General features: G+C 42.8%; 2 protein-coding genes across 2 annotated transcripts; both read right to left on the bottom strand.

The window, feature by feature from the left end:
- Nucleotides 1–4,842: 4,842 nt before the first annotated feature.
- On the bottom strand, nucleotides 4,843–7,564 carry vrtn (vertebrae development associated; the record flags this gene model as incomplete). Its single annotated transcript, XM_080491201.1, has 2 exons — nucleotides 4,843–6,591; nucleotides 7,253–7,564. The coding sequence occupies 2 exons, from the start codon at nucleotides 7,562–7,564 to the stop codon at nucleotides 4,843–4,845; spliced, it is 2,061 nt and encodes a 686-aa protein (XP_080347327.1).
- A 4,103-nt stretch (nucleotides 7,565–11,667) lies between these two features.
- On the bottom strand, nucleotides 11,668–13,947 carry LOC308126186 (uncharacterized protein). The gene is made up of 7 exons (XM_080490370.1): nucleotides 13,828–13,947; nucleotides 13,451–13,717; nucleotides 13,067–13,363; nucleotides 12,933–12,980; nucleotides 12,748–12,849; nucleotides 12,387–12,433; nucleotides 11,668–12,280 (listed from the first exon to the last, which is right to left on the bottom strand). Exons 1-7 carry the CDS (start codon nucleotides 13,883–13,885, stop codon nucleotides 12,170–12,172), a joined length of 930 nt encoding a protein of 309 aa, XP_080346496.1. The 5' UTR covers nucleotides 13,886–13,947; the 3' UTR covers nucleotides 11,668–12,169.
- Between the last annotated feature and the right edge of the window lie 2,722 nt (nucleotides 13,948–16,669).

Below are 16,669 nucleotides of genomic sequence, written 5' to 3' on the forward strand. Positions count from 1 at the left end.
TGCCAGATCTGAGCATTCTCAGGCACAATGTGCATAATTAAGCACGAAAACTGCACATTACTCATGGAAAATTCACAAATAGCTCCCTATCTCCCCAACTGACACCAACAATTCAGAACTTCATTTCACAGGCAGACACACACCTTGACAGGAATGAATTCACACCGGCCTCATTTTCAAGTCAAATGTGGAGTCGCACAGTCTCGCAGTGAGTGCCCTGGTTTAAACTGAGCAAAACTTTGCTTTCAATTCCACTATTAACACTTGTGAAAAAATATGCATATGCTTATTGTGTCTAAAAAAATAAAAATAAACCTTTGATGCAGTGCTTTTGTGTTGTTTGCCACCTAGTGTGACATGATGTGGAGTCACATTGTGCAGTGCCAGTTGGCAGCAACCAAAGTGTGATTTCTGATTATGGAAACGCTTCAGTCTGAAATGTAAAATAGAGGCATAAATGTAAATATGCTGCAACATGAAGAGGCACTAATGGTTTATCTATACTGCATTATTCCACTGAATCTTTATACGGCCCTGAAACAGAGAGTTTTCTGGATTATTTGTTGATGCTTTCAATGCCCCTGGCATTGCAGGTAAAGTTAGTTTAGGAAAGACGTTGTCATGTAAAGAACAAATACAAATAAGCAAGCGAGTGCTCAGGCAGAAAGTAATCCCCGGCTGAGGCTGATATCGGCGGGCTTGTTTCTTACTTTCCTGCCTCTCTCTCTTTCAGGACTGTTTAATCCGACATTAAACAAATTGTTTTGCGTCATTGTTTTGGTTGCATTACCTGGCTGCTCTGTGGGCTTATGTTTATTAATGGAGTTATTACAAGATTCATCGGCACTGAGCACCCTGGGCTGTGCAGTGGCGTATTGATTTCACGTCCACACAACAGAGTTGTTCCTCGACACTCGGTGGGGACGTCATCCAGATTTTACGCTGCTCAATTGACGACACGTGTCATTGTGGCGATGACTTTTGTGGTGTGGGATCATGGGTAACCATTGGCTCCCATCGCACTTTGCAAGCCTGTAAGCAAATTTCTAAAACTTTATAAAGTGTTATATTCACTGGAAATGGGAAGGAGGGTAACTTTAGACCAATTTGAACCAGTTATGAAGATAAATTACAAATTACTGTATTGAGCTGAAGTTAAAAAAAAAGAAAAAAAAAAAGCATGCATAAATAAAACAAAATGATTAAAATGAGTCCTTTTTATTAAATAGGCTGCTTTCATTTTCATAAGTCGATCACAACCTGGCCCTGAGGCAATGAGAATAAAATGTTTGCAGCCCTCTCTATGATCACAGTGGCTCATCCCTGCTTCAGAGGACTAGTTACATTTTTCAGCGATGACTTGTTCCCTAGTTAAGGTAAGAGCCAGAGAAGTTAAGTCAGACAAGACTGGTAACGATTAAGTCTGCAAATGATGGATGCAAGTCAACAATCTCACCATAAGGGACGGAAACGTGAGTGTTCCCTCTTCAAGCATGAGACTTTTTCACACAGACCACCGATCGTGCAAGCTTCTTTTGTGTGGCAAACCACTGCCACCTACTGGACAAAGTGTGCACATGCACGCTTCTCTTAATGGACATTGCAACCAGTGTTAAGTGCGTTCATGTATTGATATACACATTGATTTTATTCAACTTGAACATGTGATTAAAATCTCGAGGTTTTTTTTGGGAGATTTACTTTTTTTTATCTGCACTCCACCCACCACTGCTGTTAAATTCCAAAGTCCTCCTGAGTTCATATCAGTGCCCCTATCAGAGGCTAACCAGCGGTGAACTGTAAACACAAAGAGTCTCACAGGTCTGTTTTGTTTACCGAGAAAAATCGGCCTCCTTGCGATACCTCTGTCTGTCTTTCTGAAGCATCCGCCGTATGCTAATCCTTAAAGACTCCCGCTCCCACCTGCCAGGCCTCATTATTTTCATGCTATTTCTGAGATAAACAATGTAGAGGAGCTCGGTGCCGGTGAGACTTCCTTCCATCATACAGTAATGAAGATGGAGATCGCAAACAGGCCCACAGGCAAAGAAACTAAGTTTGTCAAACAATTGCATACGTCAGCGTCGGCTACCTCCGGGACCCTCAGACACAGACCACGACTTCTAGGAAAGAAAGCAAACTGTCCACATATGTAATGATGCATGAAACTTTTCTTCAATCAACCACATTAAATATTTTCTCCCCCCATATATATAAATATATGAGTTTAATATCTTTTCAAAGAACCTGAAACTATGCTGTGGGAGTTAAAAAATGACCTCACACTTCTTTTGTTTTTAATGAGCACCGTCAGCCTGATGAGGCGCACATGAATGTGATCACGGATTCCATTTAAAATGAACCAGTGAGGCAAAATATTCAGGGGGAAAAAAAAAACATGGAAGACATAGTTCAAAGAACTAACTTTGATTGTCCTTACCTGTTAAATAGCTAATATGACGACACAGGGTTGGAGGTAAATGACTCACTAAAAACACTTGACTTTTAGGTTCTTCAGAATACTAATCACTTGCCTTTTCTTAAGTCTGCACACTCGGCATTTATGAGCTCTTCCAGTTTTATGAATAAAATACTGACGGGCTTCTATCACATAAGAAGAAGAATTAAAAGAGCCTACGCTGTGAAATGCTACTTCAACTTATGTGTTGTTTAGTACCTTAATAAAGATAAATCAAACAATAACAATAATTGGGCAAAGGCTTTACATTAATGTCTTGTTTTATCACCTTTTCTTTCTATGGTCCATCCTAACTAAAATCTGTGAGTAAAGTAAGTTTTCTCTTATATAATCACATTTTAAATCTGTATTATTTGATGTAGAAGAGAAATGCACAAACGAGAAGTCTGTGCTCAAGTTCTTAGTGTCAGGATCAGACAAGTATCCGTTGATCACCTCCATTTTGACTGGAGCCTTTCCAGGATCACACCGAGCCGAAGCCAAGTACACCTTGAACATGTACGGCCAATCTAGTCACCAACTGGCCTGACGTGCACATCTTTGTAAAACGACGCTGGTGAGAAGAAACTAAATCCTCACAAAACAATTCCTTTTGTCAACAGGTTTGAACGAGAGACTTTTTTTATATCATCACCCGTCTACTAGTTCTGATCAAGGTTAGTTTTTGTGTTTATTATTCTCAGGCTACATTTGAGGTGCTCCACTACATTGAATTCGAAGCCGATAGTATTAAAGATATTAAATAATTGAAAAGTTAAAAATACCAAATGGATGGTTAAAGAGAGACGCAATTATCCACTTAAAGAATAAAGCAATGCAACCTGATCAGCACAATCATTTCAATACAGATGCAAGATAATAAAAAAAAAAAAAGAAAAAGTACAGACGCACCTCCCTCAATCCTTTGCCCCGTCCTCTGGAAACTTCCATCCCTCCCCCCGAACCCTGGGACGTTCTTGGCCTTATCTCAAACACCTCTGTCTCCATGCATACAATTAGCCCCATCCCCCCCTCCCTCCTTCCCGTTCTTGACCAGCAACATCATTAGCATCATTACAATAGCTGAACAGAAAAGCTGCTGCGAGCAAAAACTTCAAAACCAAACCGAAAGTGCTTGGCCCTTCTTCCAAGTTTCTCGTTTGACCTGCTGATCAGTGGTTGGGGAAAAAAACAAAACATTACTTCAGCGCATGTTTATAAATTCTACATTTACTTATGAAATAAAAAGGGAATTATACGATGAAAGATTGCATTTGTGATTTTAAAGGAATCTGATACACTTTCAATTTAAGCACCAGTTTTAATTTTTCTTTGCATTATTTTTCCCCCCAGAATCTTTAAGACCAATTTGTAAGTAAATATTGTCCGTCTGAATATTGGAGAGCAAAATTCAATCTTTGTGAGCAATTCACAGATCTACCAAAGAAGAAGAAAAAAAAAATAGGCCAAAGTTTGGATATCAGTAAAAAGTTTTATTGACATGCAGCATAAGAGTACAAATGTCAAGTGAATTGGATTCTACAGAGGTCGTTCTGTCAAACACAGCCGTCTGTGTTGGAAAAGTAGCTTAAAACTGCAAATCGCATATTGCAGACACTTAGGTAGTTTTCTTCAGTGAAAGAACAAGCAAGACATTTGAAATATTTTCTTTTACATTCACATTCTGTACTTCTAAAAACATAAAACTAAATATTTTTGATACATTCAATCATGTATTTGGAATCGCTTCGGTGCAAAAAGTAACAAAAGAAAGCACATTTACAATATTATTTTTGGGATTTTCGTTTTTTTTTTAACAGATTATATAAAAGAAATGCAAATGGCTCAGAATCCTGTTTACAGAGGTTGTTAAAACAAACATGTATAGAGACTGTCGTCACATTTGTAGGGGGGGGGGGGGGGGGGGGGGATAAAAAAAAATTAACACAGCCCGACATAAACATTACCAGCAACAGAACCAATGAATCAGAAATTATTAAAATGTGGTGAGGAAAAAAAGAGAAGAGAGTCCACTAAATAGGATTAACAGAACAGTCAAGAAATGGCTTCAAACAAAATACCACAAAGGGTTGGCTTTGAACTGCCTTTTGCCTGGAAGGCAACACGCAGGGTTTAGAATGACTTAATTTCTTCTCTCACACATGCAAATGCGGAGGAAGGAGATGACTTTGGTGGCAAGGCCGAGAAAGGACATAAGTCAAGGTGATCTGAGCTTATTTCCTTCTCCACTCTTTGAGAACACAAAGTCAACACACTTTAGGTAGTTTACTCAAAACAAATTGCCGATTTCATTCATCTGCCAGGCTCTGGACATGCTCCTTCAGAAGGGCCACTTTGAAATGGGGGAGAAGCTTCGCAAACACTTACCCATGAACTAGGGACACCCCATGATGCAAAGCTCGCTTCCACATGTAGTATGTCGAGCGCGGGGTGAATGGGAAGTAAGACCTGAATTCTTTGAATGAGGGGAAGGACTTCTCCTCAAAGCGTTGCTGCAGGAAAAGCTTGGCCTTGGCCTTGAAGTTGGCCAGAGCGACGACGTCCATTGCGAAGATATGCTCGCGTATGGGCGCTGCTATGTGAACCGCGGGCTTTGGGCGGGAGGCGTCGAAAGGTGGCATGGGGGCACTGCAGTGGTACGTCGTGCTCTTGGCAAATGGAAGCAGATTCTGACTCTCCAAGCCCCCCTCCATCTTGTTTTCAGTCTCTGTTCTCTCCAGAGTTCGGGGGACCTCGACCTCCGCTCTCTGGGTGGCCTTCTTCTTGTGCTTGCGGCCGTTGCGCCACAGCCAGTAGAAACAAGGGGACATGGACGGGAACCTGAGCTTGAACTTCGTGAGGGAGCATTTGGACTTCAGCAGGTGAGACTTTGCGGCCTCCCTGAGCTGCTTTTTGCTAATGTACGCCATCCTGAAGCTTTTGTGTTTCTGTCTGCAGACCCTCGTTCTTTGCCCGGGCTGAGTAATGTTAGACAGCAAAGGCAAGAGACTTTTCGGACTTTGGCTTTTGTCGGGATCGGAGCTGTCCTCGCTGCTGCCAGCACTGCCTTTGTAACCTCTGTTAAACAGCAACGCCTCTTTCCTCCAGTTGTAGTAGGTCGATCGCGAGATTCCCGGAAAGCTTCGTTTGAAGATCCTGAAGGGGAAGGAGGTCTTCATGGCGATACATTTTTGCAAGCAGCGCTTGGCTTCCTGCATTTGTGCGATATTCTGGGCCCGCTCCACGTCCACCTTGCTGAGGCTGAGGCCAAACATGCTGGCCACGCTGTCATGGTGGTCCGGGTCATCCTGCTTCGCCTCGGGGGACGACCAGGCCTCCTGCTCCGGGCTCTCTCCCGGACTGGTCTCTTCAGTTGAAGTGGAAAAAATCCCTCCGGACTTCATCAGCTCGTGCTTCCAGTTATAGTAGGAGGACCTTGAGATCTCCGGGAAGATCGCCTTAAACTGGTGCAAAGGGATGGCCTTGCCCTCCAAGTAACACGCCTGCAGGAAATACTTGGCGTCGTACCTGGCTGCCGACTTCCTGCTGTGTTCCTGCGTCTGCCTCTTCCAACGGTAGAAGGTGCTCTTGGCGATCTTGTACTTGTCCTTCAGGCTGTCGAAGGAAAGTTGCAAGTCTCTGTTCAGGAGCTCCTCGCTTGTGGTCGGCGACACCCTCTGCTCGCTGGCTGGGCTTCCAAACGCGAGATCACTCGTCTGAACCAGGGCAACGAAGTGATTCGGCTTGAAAACGAACTCGGACTGCAGCCGGCCGGACCACATGATGTGGATGGTCGGAGGGGAAAAGTCCTCGGGGAGGGTCCTGGGGCGTATGACTCGGTTAAAATAGGGCCTGATCTTGAAGTTGAACATGGGGTAGATGGAGTAGATGTTGAACTGGAGAACTGACGACAGAGCGTACATGTGCCACATGTTGGCGTAGGAGCCGGGGAAGCAGGAAGCCTTCACGTCCGCATCAAAGATGGCCTCCAAGACCGTCGCCGGCAGGTTGAGCATGTCCTGACACTCGTCTGCACACAGACTGAAGCGGACAGCCTGAAGCATCATTTTAGAATCAATCATCTCGGACAAGTAGTATCTCTTCCACAGCATCATTTCCACCACAGTTCGCACCTATGAGGGGAGAAAGTGCAGTGACATGTTGATGTAGATGCTACGAGTCTATAATGGGGGGAACAAAATGCATGTGGGACATTGTTATTTCCCTTATTGGTAGGAGTATTTTCTTTCATCTCAGCTGTGTAATCTTTCAAAGATGCGTCAAGTTTTTTTTTTTTTTTTTTTTTTTTTAAATTGGTCAGAATTTATGAACTTTAAAATATGCAATAGCAGCAAATCAAAACGGAGTAATGAAGTAGAGTTTGAACTATATATTGATATCGCGCTGAGACTTATAGAGTTATATTGGTAAAAAAGCTCTTCTGCTGGGTCTATCATACAGAATTACACCAGGATGGTGTGTTCGGTTCAAACTAAGACTGTAAAACATTTATATTACAGGTCAAAACGGATTTCTGAAGGAAAATTGTATTATTATCTCATTACTGAGCACACTGACTCATAAGAGACATGTTGTGTTTCCAGGTCTAATGCAATGAATAGCAGCATCTGCAAATACCATTGGGGTTTTTTGTTTTTTTTTGCATATACTTAGAAGCAATTATGAGAATTTAGGACTCAAAGCAAAAAAACACTGATAATTACACCAAGAAAACCTACAGGTTTGGGGTTAAGCGGTGAAAGCTCTGACATTGTACATTGAACTCGTGCTCACCTGCAACTCCAAGCTGAGCTCAGTGTTTCCCACCAGCAGCATGCTGACTGCGTCGAACAGCAAGTTGCCTTCTCCATTACAGATGAGGGGCAGCAGGCCCAGTGGCGCATCCGCCGGGTACAGGCTGCGAGCCACGTCGTCCACACGCGCCCATTCTGGGAGATCCTTGCACGGGGCGTTCGGGAGCTGGAAGGGAGCAAGCAACTGATCCACCTCCTGGGCCACCCGGGTCACAGCATTGAGGCCGGAGGTGTTGGTGGCCTCCTGCAGCTCCCTCAGGACAGACAGTACAACCTCCTGTCTTTGAATCATACCTGGAGATCTGAGGGGAGAAAATGAGAGGGAAACAAAGAGGCAACAGCTAAATCTCTAATCTGAGATGAACAGAAGATTATTCTAAGAGCTCATCAAAACATTTGTTGTGCCTTTGCTGGCATGCTTTGGATTATTGTGGCTGATTCACATATGAGCTGCAGCTAAACACTGCTGTGACACAGAAATAAATGAGCACATTCAACTTAAGGCGAAATTACTGCAACATAACAAAAGAGAACTAAGCTTAAAGAGTGTTCAGCCTCTTACCTGCTTGACCTAAAATCTTAACACATTCTTGGTTGTGTGTTGCTGGAAAATCGTGGCTCTTTCTAGGCCTGCTGATAACGTCATTAAAAAGAAGTCTGACTTATTTATAATGAAGTAATTTAATCCAAATTCAAAGTCATTACCGGCAGTTCTGGAGCCCCGGCCTACTGTGCGCCACGATGTGCGTTTTATTGACCCGTGCGTAAATTCAAACGCCCGATTCATCCATTTACCTCAGCCTCGGGAACGCGATCTCCACCTACAGAGCAGGAAAAACACGACAATCCAATTAACGCCACGAAAACCCGCACTGCTAAAACAAGCCTAGATTTCATGCTCTTGCCTGGCTGGGAGTAGTTTGGTGTTCTCAGTGGAGAGTTGTGGAGGAGATCCCGGACGGAGAGTTTTGGTCCCGCGCGTCCTGTCCTCCGGTGAGTCTGATGATCTGCACCTCCCATCAGGAAACTGCCGGCCTGGGTTTTTTTTTTTTTTTTTTTTGTCTCTGTCCTGTGAAATACCCCCTCCTCCTCCTCCTCCTCCTCATCTCCCCTCCTCCTCTCCTATCACCAAGCCAGGGTCAATTTCAATGTGAAGTGTTAACAAAAGCCAAAGTGTCACAGATCACATAAAACACAGAAATAACTCGCGTGGCTTCGCAGGTATCGATACTTTGGGGTTTTCCCAACAGTTTGGAGTTTTTTTTTTCTTCCCCTTTTGCTGGTGAGAGTCATCACTTCTTGATGACCACAGTTCATCTCCAAGGTTGTCTGGCAAGTGTTACTGCAAGGAAAGCACAACCAGGAAGTATTCTAGTGACATAAAAAAACAAAACATTTTATTAGTGTTTAAAAAGTGTAAATATATGTTTTTATAGCTCCTGATACATGGTGGACTTGGTGGGACTTTTACAGAAATGAGCCTGCTCTTCTAAGCAATAATAACGTCAGGATTTTATGATTTCTCTTCGGTCCGCAGGCAGTAAAGAAAAAAACCTAAAGTTTGTGGATTAGAGTGGATACGCGTGGACAGGGTGTTGGCTTCGCGAGAGCGAGCCTCCTGATCTTGAAGTCTGCCGGTTCCTCCACTTTTAACACCTCAGTCCCTTGCCCTTTTGCAGGTTTTCAATAATGAAGGCCTTTTGTTCCACACACGCACAACAATCCCGGGAGCTATCCCCCAACCCCCTCAGTGCCTACAGTAGATCCTAACTTACACACCCACACGCACACACACACACTCACACACACACACACCAGGGGAGGGGAGCATTTGGCCCCCGCTGGTTTGTCCACTCCAAGCCCTCCTCAGACTTGCTGGTGCCCATTCTCGCAGGGCTCCAAAGTGCTGACTTTAAAGCTTATCTACTGTTTGTACAATGTGCAAGTGTTGTCGCCCATGTGGAGCCTTTACAAAAGAATTGACACCTTTTATTTTTTTTTTATTTGGCCCACAGTGATTTGCATACCTGCTGCTGCAAATTAAGATCATGCAAATAGACACCCTGTCCTCTGGCCGCTCACACTTGTCTCTTTTGTTATCCGTCTTTTAACAGTCGCAGTTTTACAACAACAACAAAAAAAAGTCATCTCAAGCTGCTTAACGCTGCCCGACGAAGATTTATATTTGAAGGGAAGGGGAAAAGTGTTTGACAGTTTACTCAGCAAAGTATCATTGAAAATCATCTCTTCGTTTTAAAAGATGATCTGTTTTCAACTCCCAGTACAATACAGAATATCCCGTTAACATAATCCTCCCAGGAAGTTAACTACTTTCGAGACATATTTTTAAATAACAATCCAATATACTTAAAGCAGGAAGATTAATTACCAAAATCAAAATGTGCAAATCACATCAAATGTATAACACATTTAAAATAGTACAGGCACCGTATGGGAGTTGGAAGATGATGACCGAAAACAAAACAAAAAAACTATTACATAAGTTTGTTTTGTACAAGACAGCATGGATGGCGTCTTCACAGCATCATCTGTCTGAATATATACGTCACGGCCATCTAATATGCTTCTAACTCGTCTCTGGTCCACAGAAATGTTAGATTCTATAAGATTTTAGTCATATTATGCGTGATGGATGCTAAATCCTTGGCGAACGTATGTTGAGAAATATATTCCTTGAATTATTGCTGCATATATCGGTTCAGCCTTGAACACAGTTTGAGCCATCTCTTCCGCCGTCTGACGGAGAGGAAAGGTGCTTGGAGGAAGGCTGCTCATCTCACCTTTGAAGGCTGCATGAAAAGTACAGCCTGTTTCTGTCCAGATCATTTCATTTCTTGCATCAACACCTTTGATCCAGTTTGTCACACATCTCTCCATCATTGCATCCTAAAGCTTTTTATTGCTGACCTGGGGCTGTATATTTATCTAAGTAGCCAAAACTTATAGAATGAATGACACAATTCTAGTTAATTCAGCTGTATACGTTAATGTCGTCTATTGCATTTTTCATTGGGAGTGACGCCTCTTCTCTTTCTTACCTTCCAAAATAAAGAAAGTGCACATTGTCAACTGATTAGCAGACCCGTGTCTACTTGCGGCGGTATTCAGCGAGAACTCCTCACGTTGCAGTGCTTTCTCGTCTTTTATCCACTTTCACGTCGGTGTTTGCGTCCTCACCATCTCCTCAACCCCCGCAGAGTCTCGGCCACAGCAAATCACAGGCCTTAGGTGTGTAGATTAGCTGCGCTGCACTGCACTGTGAACACAGTAGTGGGCTGGCTGCAAGCATTTAAAATGCTAATAGGGCAACACTGAGACTGGCTCCGGCAGTCACTTACCTGCTGTGTGTGTGCGTGTGTGTGTGTGTGTGTGTGTGTGTGTGTGTGTGTGTGTGTGTGTGTGTGTGTGTGTGTGTGTGTGTGTGTGTGTGTGTGTGTGTGTGTGTGTGTGTGTGTGTGTGTGTGTGTGTGTGTGTGTGTGTGTGTGTGTGCACACAGAGATAGGTAAAGAGAGTGAACTGTAGTCCGCACACAGTTTATTTGGTGAGTGTTCGCAAAATGTCTGTTTGGGGCCCAAAGTCAGGCGCTATGCAAACCAGGTAACTGAACATTAACACTACACCAGACACCGACTGGACCGTCCGGCCTCGAGCAAAACTAACCGCAGAGTCATTTGGACAACACATTCACAGTTTTCGAACAATGCTGTCTGCCGACGCGTTCTACAAGTTCCTCCGCCTCATTTGTATGTCAGTTGATTGACAACGTAAACTGGGGGGGGTGGGGTGGGGGGGGGGGGGGGGGGGGGGGCGTAGAGCGTTCTCGCTTTGTACTCGGGTCAGATATCTGAAATCTCGGAATTTAATTGCAACCAGTCAAACTTAGATTGACCCCATGCCGTGTCTTTGGCTTTGATGTTGCGCCACCTTTACAGTGGAGACTGTAGGAGAACAGATGTTTTCAAAATGCAATAAGTGGCTTTCATACTCCTGCATATGATGTTATTGTTACACGCCAGCCTGGGAGGGAAGGGAGAGGGAAATATGACGAGATCTTTTTTCCAATATAGTGTTTGTGTGATGGAGATTAGATTAGTGTAGGAGAGGCCTCTACAGGTCTCTACATTGTATATCGAAGAGAGATAAAGGTACACGGGAGCAGCATTTCGAGGGAAAATGAAGACATTAAACATCGTCTACAGCAGGAAATAAGGAAACTTTTCTCTTTTGTTATGATTGTCATGTAATTCACAATCAATCCTCACCCCAAGGTTTGAACATAAGGATTTCATGTTGTTGTGTTTTTATCGTACTCGACCGACTATATGATAAATTCGTTGACCTTGGATTATATTTTAAAAAGTTACACACAGTTACACTTTAGGTTATTTTTAATAAACACCTCTGCATCCATCTACTACAAACAAATCATCAGGTCATCATAGGACTAACTTGCATAAATACACATACACAGTCACAGCTTATGGAAAATTCAGAATCACAACGAAAGCTGGAAAACACGTTTGGGTGTTCACAGGTCTGAACTAGGGAATATCATGACGTGAGTTGACAGTTCAAATCTCTTCATCACCATATCAGGGTGACTGGAGGAAAGTCCTGTAAAATTCTGAGAGAAATTCAGGGAAAAACAAACCACGAATCACCCGAATCAAACATCATATTAAAGGATAAATCACAATCAGACTGATTATTCTTACCAAACCTCGCTTTTATTGACATAAAATGTTAAATGCATTATTCAAAGCAAACATTACTATCGAAGCAATTTCACAGCTTTGTGCCAGGCACAGAAAGTTTCACAGTTTCAAAGGTAATTGCTTACGGCCACTCGCAGCTCGTAGTTTGGACAGCTCACCATCAGTACCGGACACAGGCGTATTCCGTGGGCTCACGCTCGGGGGCCCATGTTGCCTGACGGCCAGCAGGAAATATAATGTCTGCGTAGATCACGTCGTCCGCATTCACTTCCTGAAAACACACACACATACAAACCTTTAGTGGTGTTCAGATTTATTTTGGTGATTTAAAGCCTTCAAGTTAAAGATATTGCTTTTTATGCTATTGAAGAACTTACATTGTTGGCACTGCCGGTGTTTAATGGCTCTTCAGGCGGCGGTCTGTCTGAGATAAACAAATATAAAAAAAAGTTTATAAAAAATGCATAAATCTGTTCATCTTATGGTTGCAAAGTCTTGGAGCTGATCCCAGCTGGCTACGAGTGAAGGCAGGTTAAACCCTGGACCACTGCTCCACCATGATTCCGCAAAATTGCCAAAGCCCCTAAAGAGGAACCAGCAACACTGGACATAAGCTGTTGCCTAAAAGAGCACAAAGAACACTTGTGCAATGTGCTCGTAAAGAGCTCACTTCACATGTCTCAACTCTCCAGTGATTTCACCAGATTCTGCCTGCAGGGAGTTTGGGGGGGCACTTACTCGCTCGTCTTCGACTCACGACGACTGCCGCGACCAACAAGGTCGTCAACGCCACGCACCCCACCACCCCCACGCCGGCCCCGATCACATCCTGGCTCCCATCTGAAAGTGACCGATACGTTCATTTTAGATGGTTAAGCGTCACCTTGTATGAGCTCAAAACGCCTTTTTCAGATTGGAATTACCTTTCTGGTCACGCTCAACCACGTATCCCCTTCTCCTTCCTCTTGGGCCTACAAAGAGCATTGTTCTTGTTATTATTCATTCTCCTACATTTAGATTCCATAATCTCCTGTCCAAAAAAACCCCACAAACAAACCGTTCAATTGGACCCACAGTTCCCCTGATGTCTGGACTTGTTCACCCGTAGTCATCTGGCACCTAAACCTCTTGCTTGTTGCGCTTTGCAGTGTAAGGACGAGAGTTATATCACAAGGAGACCGTCGTTTTATCTGATGTTCCGAGTCCTCTTGTACCTCGGCATCAGTTTCATCCACCCACGTCAGGCTGATGTCTGGTTGCAGCGCGGTATTGCATTGTCCCCGCGCCACGAAGGCGAGGAGAACACACTGCAGAGACAGTGTTTTCCCAGGCATCAGGTTCAACACCGGAGCAGCTGAGGGGATTGAAAAAAAAAAAAAATCACAGCTTTGTTATTATCAACCCACACAGAGGAAGAGGCTTTAATCTTTACAGTACTCACCACTGTGAGGAACGAAGGCACCGGGCCTTTGTTGGCAGCGGTGACGTCCAACATCCTCCGCTGTGAGATCTTCTATAGGCAGAGTGCATTTTGAGCCATCATCCAGTAATTTAGATGTCTGGATTTCTCCATTACTGACGAGCGCTATATAATCACTTGCTACGCTCGTGCTAAAATACCATTTGTGAATGCAGACATCTTCACCACATGGAAATGCAATATTATAGCTCCTTCCTGCACATATCAGACAGTCATCTCCATTTACTCCTGGAGGAAAAGAGAGGAAAGAGGCCCGAATATGTGAGCAAAAGATAGGATTGTAAAAAAACAAATCAAGATAACAAGAAGGAATTGGATTCATTTGTCTCTCTCTGTACCTGTTCTGATGAAAGAGAGCAGCAGCAGCCTCGTCGCAATGTGAGCGCCTCCGGCCATCCTGTGAGTCAATGGGCTCTCTGTGGAAAGGGCCGCCGTCTCCACTCTTCGGGGCTCAACGCAAATGTCACTTCCTGCATTTTTCAACATCCTCAACCAGCACACATGGAAATTATTGCTCAGCTTAGTTTGCTTCACCTCGCGCTTCACCAAAGGAGTGATGTTGACTCTTCTAAGATATACTCGCTTTAATCATCAGAGCACCTGTCCAATGTCATCGGCTCATACATTCTGCCCTCGACAGACACGACAGCGAACAACTTTGCCATTTTAATTTCGATACGTGCCCTTTTTCAAGTTGTATTTTCCAAGATATCTGAGTCGGGTTTGCATGTCGTCTCTGCGTGTTTGTCCTCCGATGAGCTGGAGTCAGGATGTCTAATATTCTGCCCTCCTCACACATGTGAATTATCCCCATGGTGGAGGCCTCTTCACTGCATTCTGTATTCGATCAAAGAGCGCTTGAGGAAAATGCAATTCTGTGCATGGATTTAACCTTTTCAGCAAGACAATGATCTGAAGTATACAAGCAAATTCACCCAGGATGAATAAACGAGTAAATGGAGATCTGTCAAAAGACATATCCATCAAACATGTATAATGTACAAACCTTTTTCTTGATATGTTTAAAAAGACATAACTTTTTACGATCAGTGATTGATTCTTTAATACCCATATTAGGATATATCTGGTAGATCAATGTAGGTGCGATGACTACTTTACTCTTCAGTGGCCTGTTGTGATCTGCAGATTCCGCAGTCGCTATTTGGAAATTCAAAAACTATACTGAATGAGGGGAAATCCCTGCAGTGCACCGTTTCATTTTTTAAAGAAACAATTAATAAAGAAACACTCTCAAAGCAGGGCTTTGAATAACCTTCAACAGATCTGATCTGAAGGCTGTCATTTGAGGTTGACAGCCACCCGGTGAAGTCTGTTTCCTGCCGTCAGGAGATGTGGCCTTTGAAACTAAAGAGAAGAAGAAAGCATCTACAGAGAGCATGCTAGTGAATGTGTGCGGTTACTTAAGTGGTGAGTGCGGTACATAGCTGTACAAAGTCATTGTTTTATTTATGCCTGAGTCTGATGAAGTCAGTCAGGTCAGTGGGCTGTACTTTTAGGTCCCCTAGTGGCAGAATTGAGTAAATGCAGGTTAAAATGCCAACATATTGAACTATTATTTTGAGTCAAAAACTTGATATTATGTCGTAGTTTGAACAATATATCTAAAAGCATGTTAAAGGTTAATTATTCCTGAGTATTTCAAAAGGTAATACTTTTAAAGTCTTCATCTAATTCATCTTATATCTTATAATCTTATAATTTTCCTTGTGTTTAACATGATGTATTTTCATTGTTTTAAACATTCAGATAAACATAAAGCTAACTTTAAATAAATGTTCTTCTTTCTCTTTGCGGTTTAATAACAGTTGAACTCTTACCTGCTCTCTACTGGGCTTCATATTAAAAAAGTTCAAACATGAGCCAATGTCACAGAACTTTTTTAATAACGGGGGTTTTTCTCCAGAAACCTTTTTAAAGAGTTTCAACGTGAACCTCACAGGACCATCTACTAAAGAACAAAACTTTGTACATAGAGTCATTGGCCACTTTAATTTTGTTACTCTCTTTATTTGGGACATCGAAGCGTTTTTAGTTTCTTTTTTTTATTATTATCATTATTGTACTTTACTGCAGTACTCATGTTGACATTGTTTAATCAAACATCATGAGTTATATCCCTTATATATTATTTATCATTTCGCAAAGGTTTAAGCACTTGTTTGGTGCCTGTCTACAGAAAACTGTGAAAATGAGTGTTAATCTTACAAAACAGTGACTCCTGGTGGACAATTGAGAAGTTGACGGTCAAAGATTTCTAGTTTTTTTCCCACCGTCTCAGACATCTGACAACCCCGATATGGATGAAATAAGGTTTGAGGGAAAAAAAAAATTCCTTTTAAAGAAAGTATTTAAGTTGATCAAACAATAAATGATAAAACTTACTGAAATATGTCAATCTTTTTTCTCATTTGAGCAGTTTTCATTGTTTAATGCACTGCTCAATAATCGATTGTGGATCCATCTTGGTCCAGAAAATGAGGTCACGTTCAGTTTAAGGAGAGAGGTTTGTCACGGCACTGATCTGTTAACGTGTCCTAAAGGAACAAGTAGACCCGAGACATTATGCAAAGTCAAGTCTGCCCGGCCGGCGCCATGCTATTTGAATATTCACCTGTACTGAGGAGTGCATGCACGTGACCAAACTGTTTATGGCACCACGGAGTTCATCTGACTGGAGTTCAGTTGATATTCTGACCCAGCAGTGCTGCTGGCCTCCGCTGAAGCTTCGACTAATGATGTTACCAGACAGCAGGAGGACACACACACCTACACACACACACACACACACACACACACACACACACACACCTCAGCCGACTGCACAGATGGTGGGTTTTAAATAGGCTATTAAAAAAAAAAATCAAAAAGCTATGACGATGACCTGGAAAGAACACGAGTTGAAATGAGCTTTGAAATGAATAAAGGGATTCATATTTATTTTTAGTTTGAGACAATCGAGTAAAACAATAACGCCAATACTGATGCAATGCGTGTAGAAAAGCTTCACGTGCTCAGAGAGAGCACGCTTGAACGCAGGTTAGTTAAGCAATATCACACAAGAGGAAGTGTTGTTGTGCTGAGCAAAAATGTATCGGAGGGTAAAACTATGAATATGTGCATTTAAAAACACTTTTATTACTGAATGTGTTGCAAATAGAT

This window comes from Lipophrys pholis, assembly GCF_963383615.2.
Source record: "Lipophrys pholis genome assembly, chromosome: 21".
In the NCBI taxonomy this organism is placed as follows: Eukaryota; Metazoa; Chordata; class Actinopteri; order Blenniiformes; family Blenniidae; genus Lipophrys; species Lipophrys pholis.